At 41.5% G+C, this 12,602-nt stretch overlaps 2 protein-coding genes across 3 annotated transcripts; one reads left to right on the top strand and one right to left on the bottom strand.

The window, feature by feature from the left end:
• Positions 1 to 296: 296 nt before the first annotated feature.
• Positions 297 to 3,095, bottom strand: LOC135494703 (metallo-beta-lactamase domain-containing protein 1-like). Of its 2 annotated transcripts, none has more exons than XM_064782920.1 (6): positions 3,001 to 3,095; positions 2,381 to 2,485; positions 2,146 to 2,247; positions 1,636 to 1,799; positions 1,401 to 1,515; positions 297 to 993 (listed from the first exon to the last, which is right to left on the bottom strand). In XM_064782920.1, exons 2-6 carry the CDS (start codon positions 2,442 to 2,444, stop codon positions 779 to 781), a joined length of 660 nt encoding a protein of 219 aa, XP_064638990.1. In that variant the 5' UTR covers positions 2,445 to 2,485; positions 3,001 to 3,095; the 3' UTR covers positions 297 to 778. The 2 variants fall into 2 exon arrangements, with proteins under 2 accessions (XP_064638990.1, XP_064638989.1); XM_064782919.1 differs by having other exon boundaries at positions 2,895 to 3,086.
• A 176-nt stretch (positions 3,096 to 3,271) lies between these two features.
• On the top strand, positions 3,272 to 12,100 carry LOC135495177 (zinc finger B-box domain-containing protein 1-like). Its single transcript, XM_064783652.1, has 17 exons — positions 3,272 to 3,406; positions 3,687 to 3,779; positions 5,112 to 5,225; positions 5,445 to 5,608; positions 5,948 to 6,084; positions 6,245 to 6,511; positions 6,694 to 6,904; positions 7,192 to 7,380; positions 7,608 to 7,732; positions 7,860 to 7,948; positions 8,109 to 8,645; positions 8,916 to 9,139; positions 9,256 to 9,481; positions 9,801 to 10,066; positions 10,183 to 10,311; positions 10,519 to 10,657; positions 11,142 to 12,100. The coding sequence occupies exons 2-17, from the start codon at positions 3,718 to 3,720 to the stop codon at positions 11,218 to 11,220; spliced, it is 2,958 nt and encodes a 985-aa protein (XP_064639722.1). The 5' UTR covers positions 3,272 to 3,406; positions 3,687 to 3,717; the 3' UTR covers positions 11,221 to 12,100.
• Positions 12,101 to 12,602: the final 502 nt, after the last annotated feature.

The following is a 12,602-nucleotide window of genomic DNA, read 5'->3' as shown; positions in this document are numbered from 1 at the left end:
TTTTTTGAAAGAACAGGAAGTAGCTTGATACTTCTCAGCCAATGAAGGTGAACCCAAGTGAGAAACTTGAATGGTGGGGGAGGGGAGGAGACCCTTTAAAGTGGCCTTTCTGTGGACTCCTAATGTGAATAGCCAAGGAGGATATGACCTGGCTACTGATGGTCTTGGACTTGTTGGAACAAAAGCAGGGGAGGAAGTTCAATTTTACACGTACGAACAAAATAAAGATTAAGAAGAGTATTTTGGAGTAAAATAAATATCATTATTTGAAAAAGAAAAGAAATTTAGACAATGCACCGATGCCCTGCTGAAAATATTCACCAGTCACAACACAATGGTGCCTTTGCACTTGCAACAACAATGCCTCCTAATGGCCAACCATGAAACTGCATCTGAAGCATTACAAAGTGCTGTACATTTTCAGTTAAGTAATAAGCGTTTAGAACACAGTCTGTACTTTGGAAGTTTGTTAACAAGCTTATTAGCAAAATGAAAGCATATTAAGTTCAACTGTATAGGAGCCTATGCCTATTAGCAAAATGAAAGCATATTAAGTTTGACTGTATAGGAGCCTATGCCAATATCAGCTGATTGATCAACCCTCTGTACAGTGAGCAAAAGGAATTATCAATTACAGAGGGACCTCTCTATCTAAGTACACCATCCTGTCAGACAAATCACACATTCTCCTCAATTCCATCATGTGAAATAAACTGAATAAAACCGGTTTCTGATTATCATGTATCAAATGAAAAGCTGAGCCGCGAACTGAACAGAGTCACATTTCCTCCTCGTCGTTATTACCCATCATGGTGAAAGAACACTGTCTCTTGTATTCGTGTTTCACTTGAAAAGCTGGACCGTGTCCGGGAATAATCACATCCGCAAGCCGTAACATTTCTATACGATTCTGTTGCTGCAGCTCAGCATTTTCACTTTGATTCTGCCAGATATCGGAGTCTTCTAAATCTTCTTCCATCTCGAACAAGTCCCCTGGAAAGAAAACATTATGACTACCATATTACACATTTTCTTAGTTTCTATGCACGACTATTACAACAAGTTACACTTTCGTCATTTCTGTGCAAACTATTACAAACTACTCTTCATGTGATCATTTGATGTTCTCCATTCAACAAATTCTGTAAACTCTTCAGACTTAAAAACAATACAAAGTGAGAGAAAGGACAAGTTCGTCTGCTCCTGTCAATGTGTGACCGCATTGTTGTCACAGCAGAATCTGTTCACTACTGAGGTTTGTTTGTAGAGGTGGCTTCAGTCAGTCAAGGATGTGATGTCTTGGCGGGGAGTGACATAGCTGTGACATTCAGATCTAAATAATCCCTTGAAGTCACTGGAAGTGAGAGCTAACAACTTACTAATGCGGTTGTTCAACTTACCGGAAATCACCACAGTTCCCTTTTCAGTGCCCTTGACGAGAACACTGACGTCTGACATCGTGTGCCCAGGTGTAGGGTGGACCTCAATCACATCATCTATCTCAAATGGGATGCCCTGAAATCAAAAGTTTAGAATAATTTTACCAATAATGATTAGAATTTAGACTCATTTATTGTTATCATTGGCAGTGTTGGCTTTCAATAGTCATTGTTTCTTCCCCTATTGATGACTCACCCCTTTGAAGTCATGCATCATGTACTGGTCTCCTTTGCAGATATCATAGCCGACAATATGGGTAGCATTCTGGAAGAGGTTGAGGTTGCCAACATGATCAACATGCCCATGCGTGCACACCACATAGTCGATCTGGTCAGGGGTGAGACTATTCTCCTTTAGACCTGCAACAAAATGAAATCAAGATTAAATTACAGCATAAATTACAGTTAATGATCAAATTACAGCATAAATTACAATTAACGATCAAATTACAGCATAGATAAGCCGAGTGTAAAGAAAATATAGAGCTGCAGTTATAATGTTTTCACAATTTATAACAGAAATCAGAAGGCATAATGGTTCACAATGGTCAGCTATGTAAGACTTTGACACAGGATCATTGGATTCCTTATTGATATAGTATACAACGTTGTATCTTACCTACCATGGGGGAGGGGAGGTACAAGCTTAGAATTGATGGTTGCATAAATAAAATGGTTTAATGGCATCTTTTGTTCAGTAACTTACCTTTCAAGATGCAATCACGGTCAGTGGGACAACCAGTATCCACCATCACATTGTGGTTACGACCTTTTATCAGCGTGATGCTGCCATCAGCCTTGAACACCGCTGTTCGAAAATGGACAATTAAGAGATATACTCATAAGCACAAGTTCAACATTTGAAGTTCAGAGGCCTTCATCATCATGTATTTTAATCAGCTCAGCAGTTATTCTTAGCGATTCACACTAAGTATACTTACAATTACTGTTATCAACAGGTTTGCAGTATCCTTCCTTGAGGACCTTTATCTGATAGGTTGCCATGTTCAGTCTCTGCAGACCATACTCCAAACAATGAATGTGTCCTGAAAGTGAAAGGCAAACTCAAGTCTTGTCAATGTTTACATTACAAACTCTCAAAGATAACTTCCTTATTTCCCCAGCCTTATATACACTAATAACTTTCTGGAAACTTACAGTGAAGTATCTGGATCTTTCTAGAACTTAGATAGAATAGAAGAATGTGGAGGCGGGGGCCAGCCAGGGCTTATACATATAAAAAAAACTTTTAAAATCATGACTGAACTAGACTAAAGAGTAGCGTTTGGAGACAGTTGTCTATAGTCATCTGATTTGCCTTAGCGATGACTAAGCTGAATCTTCTAAGAGTAGGACAAGGAATGAGGAAGGTACCAGAAACATTTTTTTTCTTTCCGGAAATCGATAGTAAAAATACAATGTTAGAATGTACACAGGAAATTGTAAACAACAAACCTAAATCCGGACAAATTGCTTTTGTGACGATTTTTCTGATGCAACTTTCAATTTAAAAGCAGCAATGTTTTAAGTGATAAGTTATTGACGCATTCAAGAGTTTAACCTGATTATCTTTGCCTTTTCTCCTGCTGAAAAAGCACTTTTGAAAGGGAAACTCAAAAATGTCTGGAACCAATCTCCCGGGCGCCGGGCCAAATGTCCAATTTACATACAGCCGTTGAAATTCTCACACAGTCAGTAGGTCGAGTGAGACTTGGCAACGATTACCTTTGACGACGCTTGGAGAGTGGTCTGGAACAGGTGCACTTTTTCCTTCTCACCATTGAACCAAATCTATTGGAGAGTTCCAAATCTCGCGAGATCGTGAAATATTTGTTTGGGTTGGATACAGCATTTGACAGCTCTGTTTATCACTAAAAACCCTTCAAAAATGCTAAAAAGAAACCATCTATGCTGAAACCCAAAGTGTACATAGCTAAATTAAACAAAAATCTATTGATATTTCATCAGTAAGTTGAAAAAAGATTATGTTAACCAGTTCAAAACTGATGTGCCGGTCATCAATCTTTTTCACATTTTTTGATTTTTCACTCTGCTGTCTGCAGCTTGCATTTTTTGTGTGCAGCATTTTGGCACAGCCACAGGCACCTCGGGCCACTGAAAATCGGGTAATATCGAGGGCCGCAGGCCCGAGTGAGGTCAATTTTAGAGAGTCTCCAAAACTTTTTCCAGAGATGACAACAGTGTTTATAATTTCACACTTTTATGTTTGCATTCTTCCGTCTTCAGTCATTCCCAGCAGTGAAAAGACAAATGAAAGATGTCCGGGTTTAATATCACAACGACTAAGAAAGAGGATGTTTCCCTTAAACTCAAGTCCCAGTAAGTATGTCACTTGTATGCAGAATGTATTGCAGAGAAATTTAGCCGGTGTCCTAATGCAGTGGTCACTGTAAACCATGTGTAGGTGCATGGGTTTGTGTTGGCTACTTTTAGGAATTGAAACTAATTTCTAATGGATATCATTAACTGTTGTTAAAAATCTGTGTTGGAATAGGCCTACTGCTAATGTGTTTGTTAAAATCTCACATTCCTCGAAGCATATAAATCACTAGACCATGTAGAGCCTCGATGCAGACAGAACAATGCACAATATTCTAATTTGCTACAGTAAATTAACCAAGCTGTTTATTTTACCGGCCCACTGCTTGTGATTCTAACTCCCAGCTCTCTTTTTTGTGTTTTCTAGGCATTTCAGGTAAGGTGCCCTCTGAAATGTGCTCCATTTTGATAAATTGCTCAGAAGGCTTTCATCATTTCTGAAGTTGTTTGCCGTGCTGTGCGTGCTTGTTTTTGCCAAATTCTTTTTTGAAGAGCATGATTGCAAACTTGGCCAATGATGTTGTTTCTATCCCAATTCCTGCATGTGGTGTGATCTTGCTTCAGTCTATTTTGTCAGTGGGTTTGGTTTGATGTCTGATCAATACCAGTCACCTGAAGAGTTACCTTGCATTGACTTCTGGCTTCTTGCATGTAGTGAGTTGAATTTATTTCCCATTTTGAATCTGTATAGATAGAACTATTAATTTCCTATTTTGAGAACCATTCATTTCGCAGTTGTTGAAAAAGTCTTGGAAAACTGTCGAGAGTTCAAGTTTTTAGAATATGGAAAAACATCTTACCTCCATAGTATGTGTTCATCCTTGATTCCTGATCAAAAATGTCGTTTGAATTAACTGTTCACTCTAAATTTGAAAGAGCTTTTAAATATTTGACGGAGCTCTATGGGTATAGAGAAGGTACTGTTTCCTAACCTTTCGAGAAGGTTCTTGTTCCTTCTTATGCCCTTATTCACAGCTAGCTGGGGAATGCAAATGAAATGTGTGAAATTTCATTATCACCTCCAGTCTGTTTTTGAGTTATTTTTGCGAATATTAGTACAACATGGGGGGATCAGTTAGTGCTGAAATCATTTTGTAAAAGGCCAAGGATGCACTCCCAGGACTGGGAGAAAAATAACACTCACCACAAAAAAACCTTAAAAAATAGTGCTTCAGATTCAGAACCTGTGTATCATGATTCAAAGGTTCAAGTTTTCTTGAAATTGTAAAACATGTTTTTGCGACGTCTAGGGGAGGCATTTGCCCCCCCCCCTCCCCTCGTAGATCCATATCCTGGTTAGTTACTTGTCATTGTGACTTTCTTTGCCCTTAGGAATCTGCGCAACTCCAAGGAGCAGACCAAACGCCTGGAGCAGGAGAGCAAGAGGATGGAGCTGCGACTAAACGAGCTCAAGATTGCCATGAGCAAGGAGAAGGAGGAGAGAGAGTAGGTATTAGGGCCAGTGTATTGTACAGAGAGTAGGTATTACCATTAAGGCTGGTGTATTGTACGGATAGTAGGCCAGTGTATTGTACAAAGTCAATTCATTAATCAGAGATGCACTGTGATGGAAAGTATAGTTATACTTGTCTGCCAAGTACGTGGGGATATGAGGGAATGGGCCCTGGGCACGTGCTAAAAGATATCATGATATTGACATTTCAGGGCCCAAGGCGGAGATGGCTCACGCTGGAAATCGGGCAAAACCGAGGGTACCCTCACGACTCATGCTCAAGATGTTCTCAATAAAAATTTACGTCGGATTGAGAAGTCGAAATCCAAGAGTTTGAAGCCGAGAAAGATTACAGTGCTGAAAGATGAAAAAATAGGTAAGAATATTGACATGCGAAACCAGTACCCCAAGTTATTGTTATCCACCTGTTTTTGGTCCATTTGTCTCATTAATAATAAAATCTGAGTAATTTTTTATCGAAATTTATTTCTTTAGCCGCCAGACCAAAACAAGGTAACTGCATGGAGCATGAGATGAGTCACTGGTCGCACTGTATATGTTCTGTATGATTGCGTCACTTTGCACCTGCCAAAGATACATTAATGTATCCCTTTTAAGTGTATTTTATCGTGAGGAGTTATTTCGAGTGTTTTTAGAGTACATTTTTCAATCTTCCTCATACCGCAATTGTGAATGCATTCTTTCTCATTTTTAGTGGCACCGCCAAAAAATGCGCCTCAACCTGGCACCATGGCGTATCTGGCCAACTGTGACCCTTACTCAGCCCCTAAGGAATCTGCCCGATTGAAGGGACCAAAGTGTGGTCAGTGTGAAAGGAAGGTGGCTGCTGTGGTAGGTCTAGATGCGATATTTTGAAAATTTCAGAAAAGTGTTTTTTCCGAAGAGTAAATTCAACGAAGACAAATGTCACTCTCAGGAAGAACTGATTGAGCGCTTTCCATTGACTGGCCTTGTCAATCTTTCTTCGATCTCCACATGATTTATTTTTCAGAACTGCCAAGAGTGTGGAGAAGACTATTGTGCTGGTTGTTTCGCCTCATTCCATCTTAAAGGTGCACTAAGGAAGCATCGCTCTATGCCGATACAGGCAAACGGCCCTCGTCCATCTCCACGGGTATCGTACGAACCTCGTCCCCCACTGCAGCAGGTACAGAACGAGATTGTCACGCCGCAGCAGCGGGCGATGAAGGAGTTTGAGAGAAGGCAAACAACACCTCGTCCAGCAAAGACAGTCGTGCATCAGCAAACTCACCAAGAGGTAAGCTTGGAACGGCACACAGACAAATCCAAAATAGAATATTCAGAGATGATCAGTCAGTCGTTCATTGATGTCATCGGACCAGTACGAGACCTGAATACTAGTCTACCATAGTGAAATATCCGCTCGAAACACATAATTTTTTGGTTTATGGCAATTTATCAACTAATTTGTTATTTCAGAATGGTGGGTCCGCATCGTCAGAGGAACGTTCCCACTTCACCGGTCCCTCTCTCCTTGACGGAACATATAACGAAGAGGACAGTGCTGCCTCCTTTCAGGCTGCTCTGAATCAGTGGCGCGGCGAGGACACCAGCCAGGCAAGCGCCCCGACAGCTAGCAGTGCTCAAACAGCTGTTACAGTTAGACCATATTCTCCTGTTCGAACACCGAGTAAGTTGCAATTCCGTTGAAAATAAATCAAGTCTCTTGTCTGCATTTTCAAACTCTGCTCTTCATCACCATCATCATCATCATTGCGGCAGTTTCAAGACCCTCCTGGGTCTTTGCCTCCTCTTCATATGTCCAAACAACTTTTCTTTTGAGTGTGCATACTACTTGAACAGTGCGGTTAAAAGGCCTCATAAAGTAACATAAATGTAGTAATAAAACCTTATTGAACTCTCTGCAGTAAAAGTTTTATCATGATGGGTCACATATTGTCTCATCTGACTTTTCAGCTGTTAACGTTGACTATGGAACAAGCACAAACCCTGTCAGAGATCCGACCCCGGATATTGTGTTTCACAGCACTATGACCTACTCGGAGAAACTCCTGCTGAAGAAACACCGTCGATGTGAGATTGACGCGCTGCAGACGCCCAGGGTTGACTCCTACGGCCAGCCGACAAGCGGTGGTCAAGATTATGGTAAGAAAGTGCAGTTTACCTACCATAGTTTGACTGATTTATGCTTTACAATTGTGGCATAGTAAGATCATTCAGGGTTAGGCTTATATGGCGCTGTGCTGGAGATTGGCTAGAGATTGCAAGGCTACACACAGTGCCAAAGAGAATATGGATAAGAAGAAGAAAACTTATTCAATTAAACCTGAAATATATTTTTTCCTAAATTTTTTTTCTTCTGTGTACTCCAGCTCTATCACTACCAGAGGATGAAGAGAGGGTGGACTTCCGTGCCTTATACGAGGCGGCTGTGACCCCGAGATCTGACAGCCAAACGAGGACACCAACTAACATCGTGGAGGTGACAGAAGTTGAGGTAGGTTGAGGATGACCAAGATTTGACCGATCAATGCCCGATTTGAAAATCAGTGGACCATAATTGGTGCCTACTAGAAACCAGACTGATATTCATAATGCCTACTAGTTGCATCTGTCTATTTCAGCCCAATTCGAATACGAGAGGCATAGAGCAAGTTAGTCAGTATGAGGTGTTGGAGGAATCGGATCCAGAGGTTGAAGCCATATTACTCAGGTACGTGACCCCATTCTCCGAGTCCAAGCAGATTGACAGAAGAATATTCTAAGATCAAAGATCAAACATTTGGTTTGAGCATTATCAGATTAGTAATCTCTCTGTATATTTTTCTTATGTCTGTGTTTTTTGTCTATGTCTCCGTTTTATTTTGCTGTAGGAATAAGAAGAATGAGAAAAATTCCAAAAGTAAGTCGGCTAGTAAATCTGGACGAAGAACTCCCGCGGACAAGTCGAAGCTACCGCCATCTGGTGGTGGTAAGGGGAAGCTCGAGAGAGAAAATACGGGAAATAGAACGTCATCAAATTTTGAGCGGGAAAACACGGGAACGAAATCATCGGTGAGATTAGAAAGGGAGAAGACGGGAAATAAAGATAAAATAGATCGTCCAAGTAGTCGAGTCAAGCGAGAAAAAAGCGATACGTATATCAAAGATGCCAGGATTGCTCAACAACGTGGCAGCGTTGAAAAACTCGAGGCTGAAAAAACGGACATTTCACTAAAAGATTCCGGACGCCCTCCGGTAGTTAAAAAGGCATCAGCTGAGAATGGGAAGTTAGTTAATGGCCGTCCGCCATCGAGAGCTAAATCAAAATCTGGGACGTCTGTGCAATCGAGACCGCAGTCGAGGACCAAATCACGCGCTCAGTCGCGTTCAGGATCAAGAGCAAGGCCGTGGTCCCGAGCAGATATTCCGTAAGTTGTTTGGTCGTTTGGTACAAGTTGTGTTGGATTCCAGATCTGAAACCCATGAGTTCAACCTCTTTGATGCATCACTCTCCACGACCTACATACATGACCAGCTATATGGTGAAAAACAACACGGATTTGAAGAGGGTGTCTTGTTGTAAAAGACATTGAGCTGCCGTGGAAGAGGTGCCTGGTTCCTATCTCACAGTCAACGTGAGACTCTAGGCAGCGCTGATGGGCAAAATGTATAAACTGTTGTTTGTCCTTTTATTTTAGTGAAGGTAACCTTACCAAGCGACCTTCTGAGGGTCTCAAGGCCATAGCATCCAGGACCTCGGAGCAGGTGTCACCATCGCCCTATATGGGACTGCAGGATGTACTGACAATCGGTGTGTCGAGGGAAGCTGCACCCCAGGTTGATCGAGTTATGACGCCATCGTTTGACCGTCCTGGGAGTCGTGCCAAGTCAGCTAAGAAAGGGCCTACTGTCAGTTATAAATGTAAGTACATATGCAATATCTATACCATCCCTTCGGTTGTCCAAATGTCAGCTTTATGGAGTGGGAAGTATGTGGCCTACATCTGATCTCACACTGTCGTTTGTTTCTGTTTGCAGTTTATCAAATGTCGCCGCGGTCGTGGAAACCTCAAGTCAGTCTGGGTGATCAAGTCGACATTCAGCCCTCTGATCTCCAGGACTACGACCACGCATTTGCCATGGCCGAGAATGAGGCGCCACCTATGTTTGAAGATGAAGAATTAGAGCAGGAAATCAAAGCGTTAGCGGGGATCACTGGGCCGTCTCCTGATGTTATAAGGGAACGTTCGGTTGTCGATCAAAGGTGAGGTTAGCCTGCTTCCCAAGACGAGGAGAGACAAATTGTCAAATTCAATAAAAACGTTCAAATTCTTATTAAACGACTTAGGCCTCTAAGCAATGTTCTTATCTGTTCAGATAATCACTCACTTCATATGGAAGATATTGCTGAATCTGTTGTGTTATGGGGTGTGATGGATAGCTCTCTTTTGAACTATAAATTCATGCGAGTGATGGGCTGTACATGAGAATGATCAGTCTACATTTGAAGGATATTGACATTCTGGGAGAATCTGGGACGGTTGTTTATTAGATGTTGTCTAATTGATAAAATCATTGTGTAGGCTTGAAGAAGACCTGCCTCCGGTCCCTGCCAGTCCAGAAGTGCCATTACCCTCGCCAGTCCAGACTCCAGTACCTACGGCGTCTCCCTCGATGACTCCAAGGCCTCCACAGTCCCCATCTAACACGCCCAGGAGACGATCCGTGCGCTCAGTCACGCCAAGGAAGCAGGTCACACCGGTTGCCACTCCGACTCCAAGGACACCTGTTGAGGCACCTAGGCCTACGTCGTCCATGAGTGAACTTGGCCGAGAGTCGAGAATGATAGGTAAGCGCTATTTATCACTGTTGGACAGTTCGCTGGAAATAAACCCGATTGGCATCCAACCATAGTGGCATGTACAACCTTCGATTTCATTCATGAAAATGCTTTTTGCATTGCAGTGGTTGATGGTGATGATATGACAGAGTTCGATGACCAGGACGATGACCACGAACACCAGTGTGAGGAGGATGCCGAGACCTTGGATAAACTCGAGTGGGAATTGGCCTCGGAAACTGGACGAATTACAGGTGGGTGGGATTACTGGCATGTATATTGTTGCCACGTGGCCAAGGAAAGACGCTGAAGTCGATACACACATCAGTGTGGTCATCAGAACCCATTACCATCATTGGCAAGGCCCTCAACCCTACATGTACAATACTGTTTAGGCCAAAAAAATTGAAATTTTTAGAATTTTCTCAAAGTAGTTTCAATGCTTGCGTTTGTTTTTCCAGCTGACGGTAAGATATCACGCATGACCCTAATGAACTCGAGCGATGATGAACTGGCTCGAAGTGACAGCTTCGCCAGCTCTAACCTGGAAGATGGTATCAGGACACCAAGGACTGGCTATGAGATGGATCCACGGGTCAGGTGGGGAGCACAAATATTAAATGATAGAATACAGAATGATTTGACTGCTTGATAATTTTGGAGAATTACGATATAGCTTTTGAATTGTGATGGCTTTTCAACAGTTAATGTCATGTGTAGTTCAAAATTATCAAGGTGTTCAAATTAGTTGCTCTAGTCCTGCATAGGTGATAGATTCCTCCATCTCCTGGGTTCTTCTCTCCAGTAGTTCAGAGTTCTATTCTTAACCAAGGGAAATTAGAGGCAAATATGTAGTATTCGGACTTTCTGTTCTGTCCCTATTAAATCTTGAAGTGATTTCTTTCTGGTATACTAGCAGTTTTGAAATGAACTTATTCAAGTCATCTATTTGTCCTCATAAGATATTTCAAGTTTAGTCAAAAAAAATTGTCTTCTTGTAAACTTGGTCAACTTTAGATAAATGTGTTCTATTCTGTTTGTGTTCTTCTATATTTTAACCCTCTCTTCTTCTTATATATTTTAGTGAAGAGGAATTAAATTTTGATTACGAGGACATTGAGCAACAGGTTGCAGACGAAGATGAGGTCAGAGCGCTGCGGTGAGGATTTGCTGATGTTTGGTTGGCTGTCGATGATGTCATAATGGAGATGATCAATTCATGTGCTGTCAAAATGAACATTAGTTTACTTGTTTTGGTGGGGTCAAAAGGGTATTCTTATCAGCTTGTTGGATACTGAGGCAATCACAGATAGACTCTATGTGAGTTTCAAGTATTGATTCTATAAAGGCCCTCTATAATCGACAATATCATAAAGCCCTCACAGCTTTAAATGCAATTTGTGTTATTGCAACGTTGCGAGGGCTGGGTGGTACATGTATGTGAATATTGCCCAAGTGTTTGTTGTCTGTAGATAGTTATTAAAATGAAGTGCAGCGAGACAAAATAGAAATTTGTCTCCTCTTTAGATATTTCACTCCAAATATCAAGAGTACCAGTATCAAAAATCTATATTTCACTCAAATATCTAGAGTATCAAATATTGGTATTTCACTCTAAATATCACTTATATTGAAATAAAGGTTCTGGGCAGTCCCAATTTTATGAACATTCCGTTATAAATATTTGTATAATATATCGCGATTATAAATGTATTTATAATTTTATAAATAATTTAGCCACAATTTGTGCCGTCCTGTAGTTTTCCTTTTGATCCTTGAAGAGTTTTATTAGTGAATCAGTTGGTCCATCCATGTGGCTTGTAGGTGGGGGAAATTGGTAATGTAGCTAAATGTTGGTTCCTGGGCTCTTGCAGTGACCCCTTCAGTTACCCTTGTTTACAATACTGTAGTCAAATATATTGATGTATTTCTTCCGTCCAATGTATCTCTTCCGTCTTGAGTTTGGGTGATATTATTGTATAGCTGGCACTTTCGGGTTCTACACGTATTTGAGTATACTGTAAAGTCCGTCCTTATTAAATAAACGTGAATTCATACAAGCTAATGTTTTTCTTACTTTAGTCTCATCAGGATTTCCAATTTCCACGCAATGTCAGATGGCTCACCTTATTCATGGGAGCAACCTAAAATGTGGAATCGGGAATGATTGCCAGCTGGCATGGCGAGGATGCAGGAGTTCCTCCACAGAATGAGGTGTTGTCATATTCAGCCTATGATCCCAGGACAAGGCAATTTCTATCCCATCTCCATATGAATATTCCAATTTGGCCAGGCAGTTTCCGTTATGGTCTGTCAGAGTCACCTCAGAGTTCCCAGGTTCGATTCCCGGGTGTCTCTTTGACAGTGTTGGTTTCACCTTGGGGAGGGTCTCTGGATTCTCATATATTACAATCGCCCAGTATTGTTCAGAGGGCTAATAATGTCCTTCAATGAAGTAGGAAAGTGGTGGTCAGCAGCGTTAACCACTAGGCACTAGGCTATGACGTTCCTCAACTTGGTCCTTGGTGGATGCTTGTCACAGCTT

The sequence above is a fragment of the Lineus longissimus genome, chromosome 10 (assembly GCF_910592395.1).
Source record: "Lineus longissimus chromosome 10, tnLinLong1.2, whole genome shotgun sequence".
Lineage (NCBI taxonomy): Eukaryota > Metazoa > Nemertea > Pilidiophora > Heteronemertea > Lineidae > Lineus > Lineus longissimus.
Note: the sequence above shows the minus strand (reverse complement) of the source record. Positions and strands in the feature narration are given on the sequence as shown.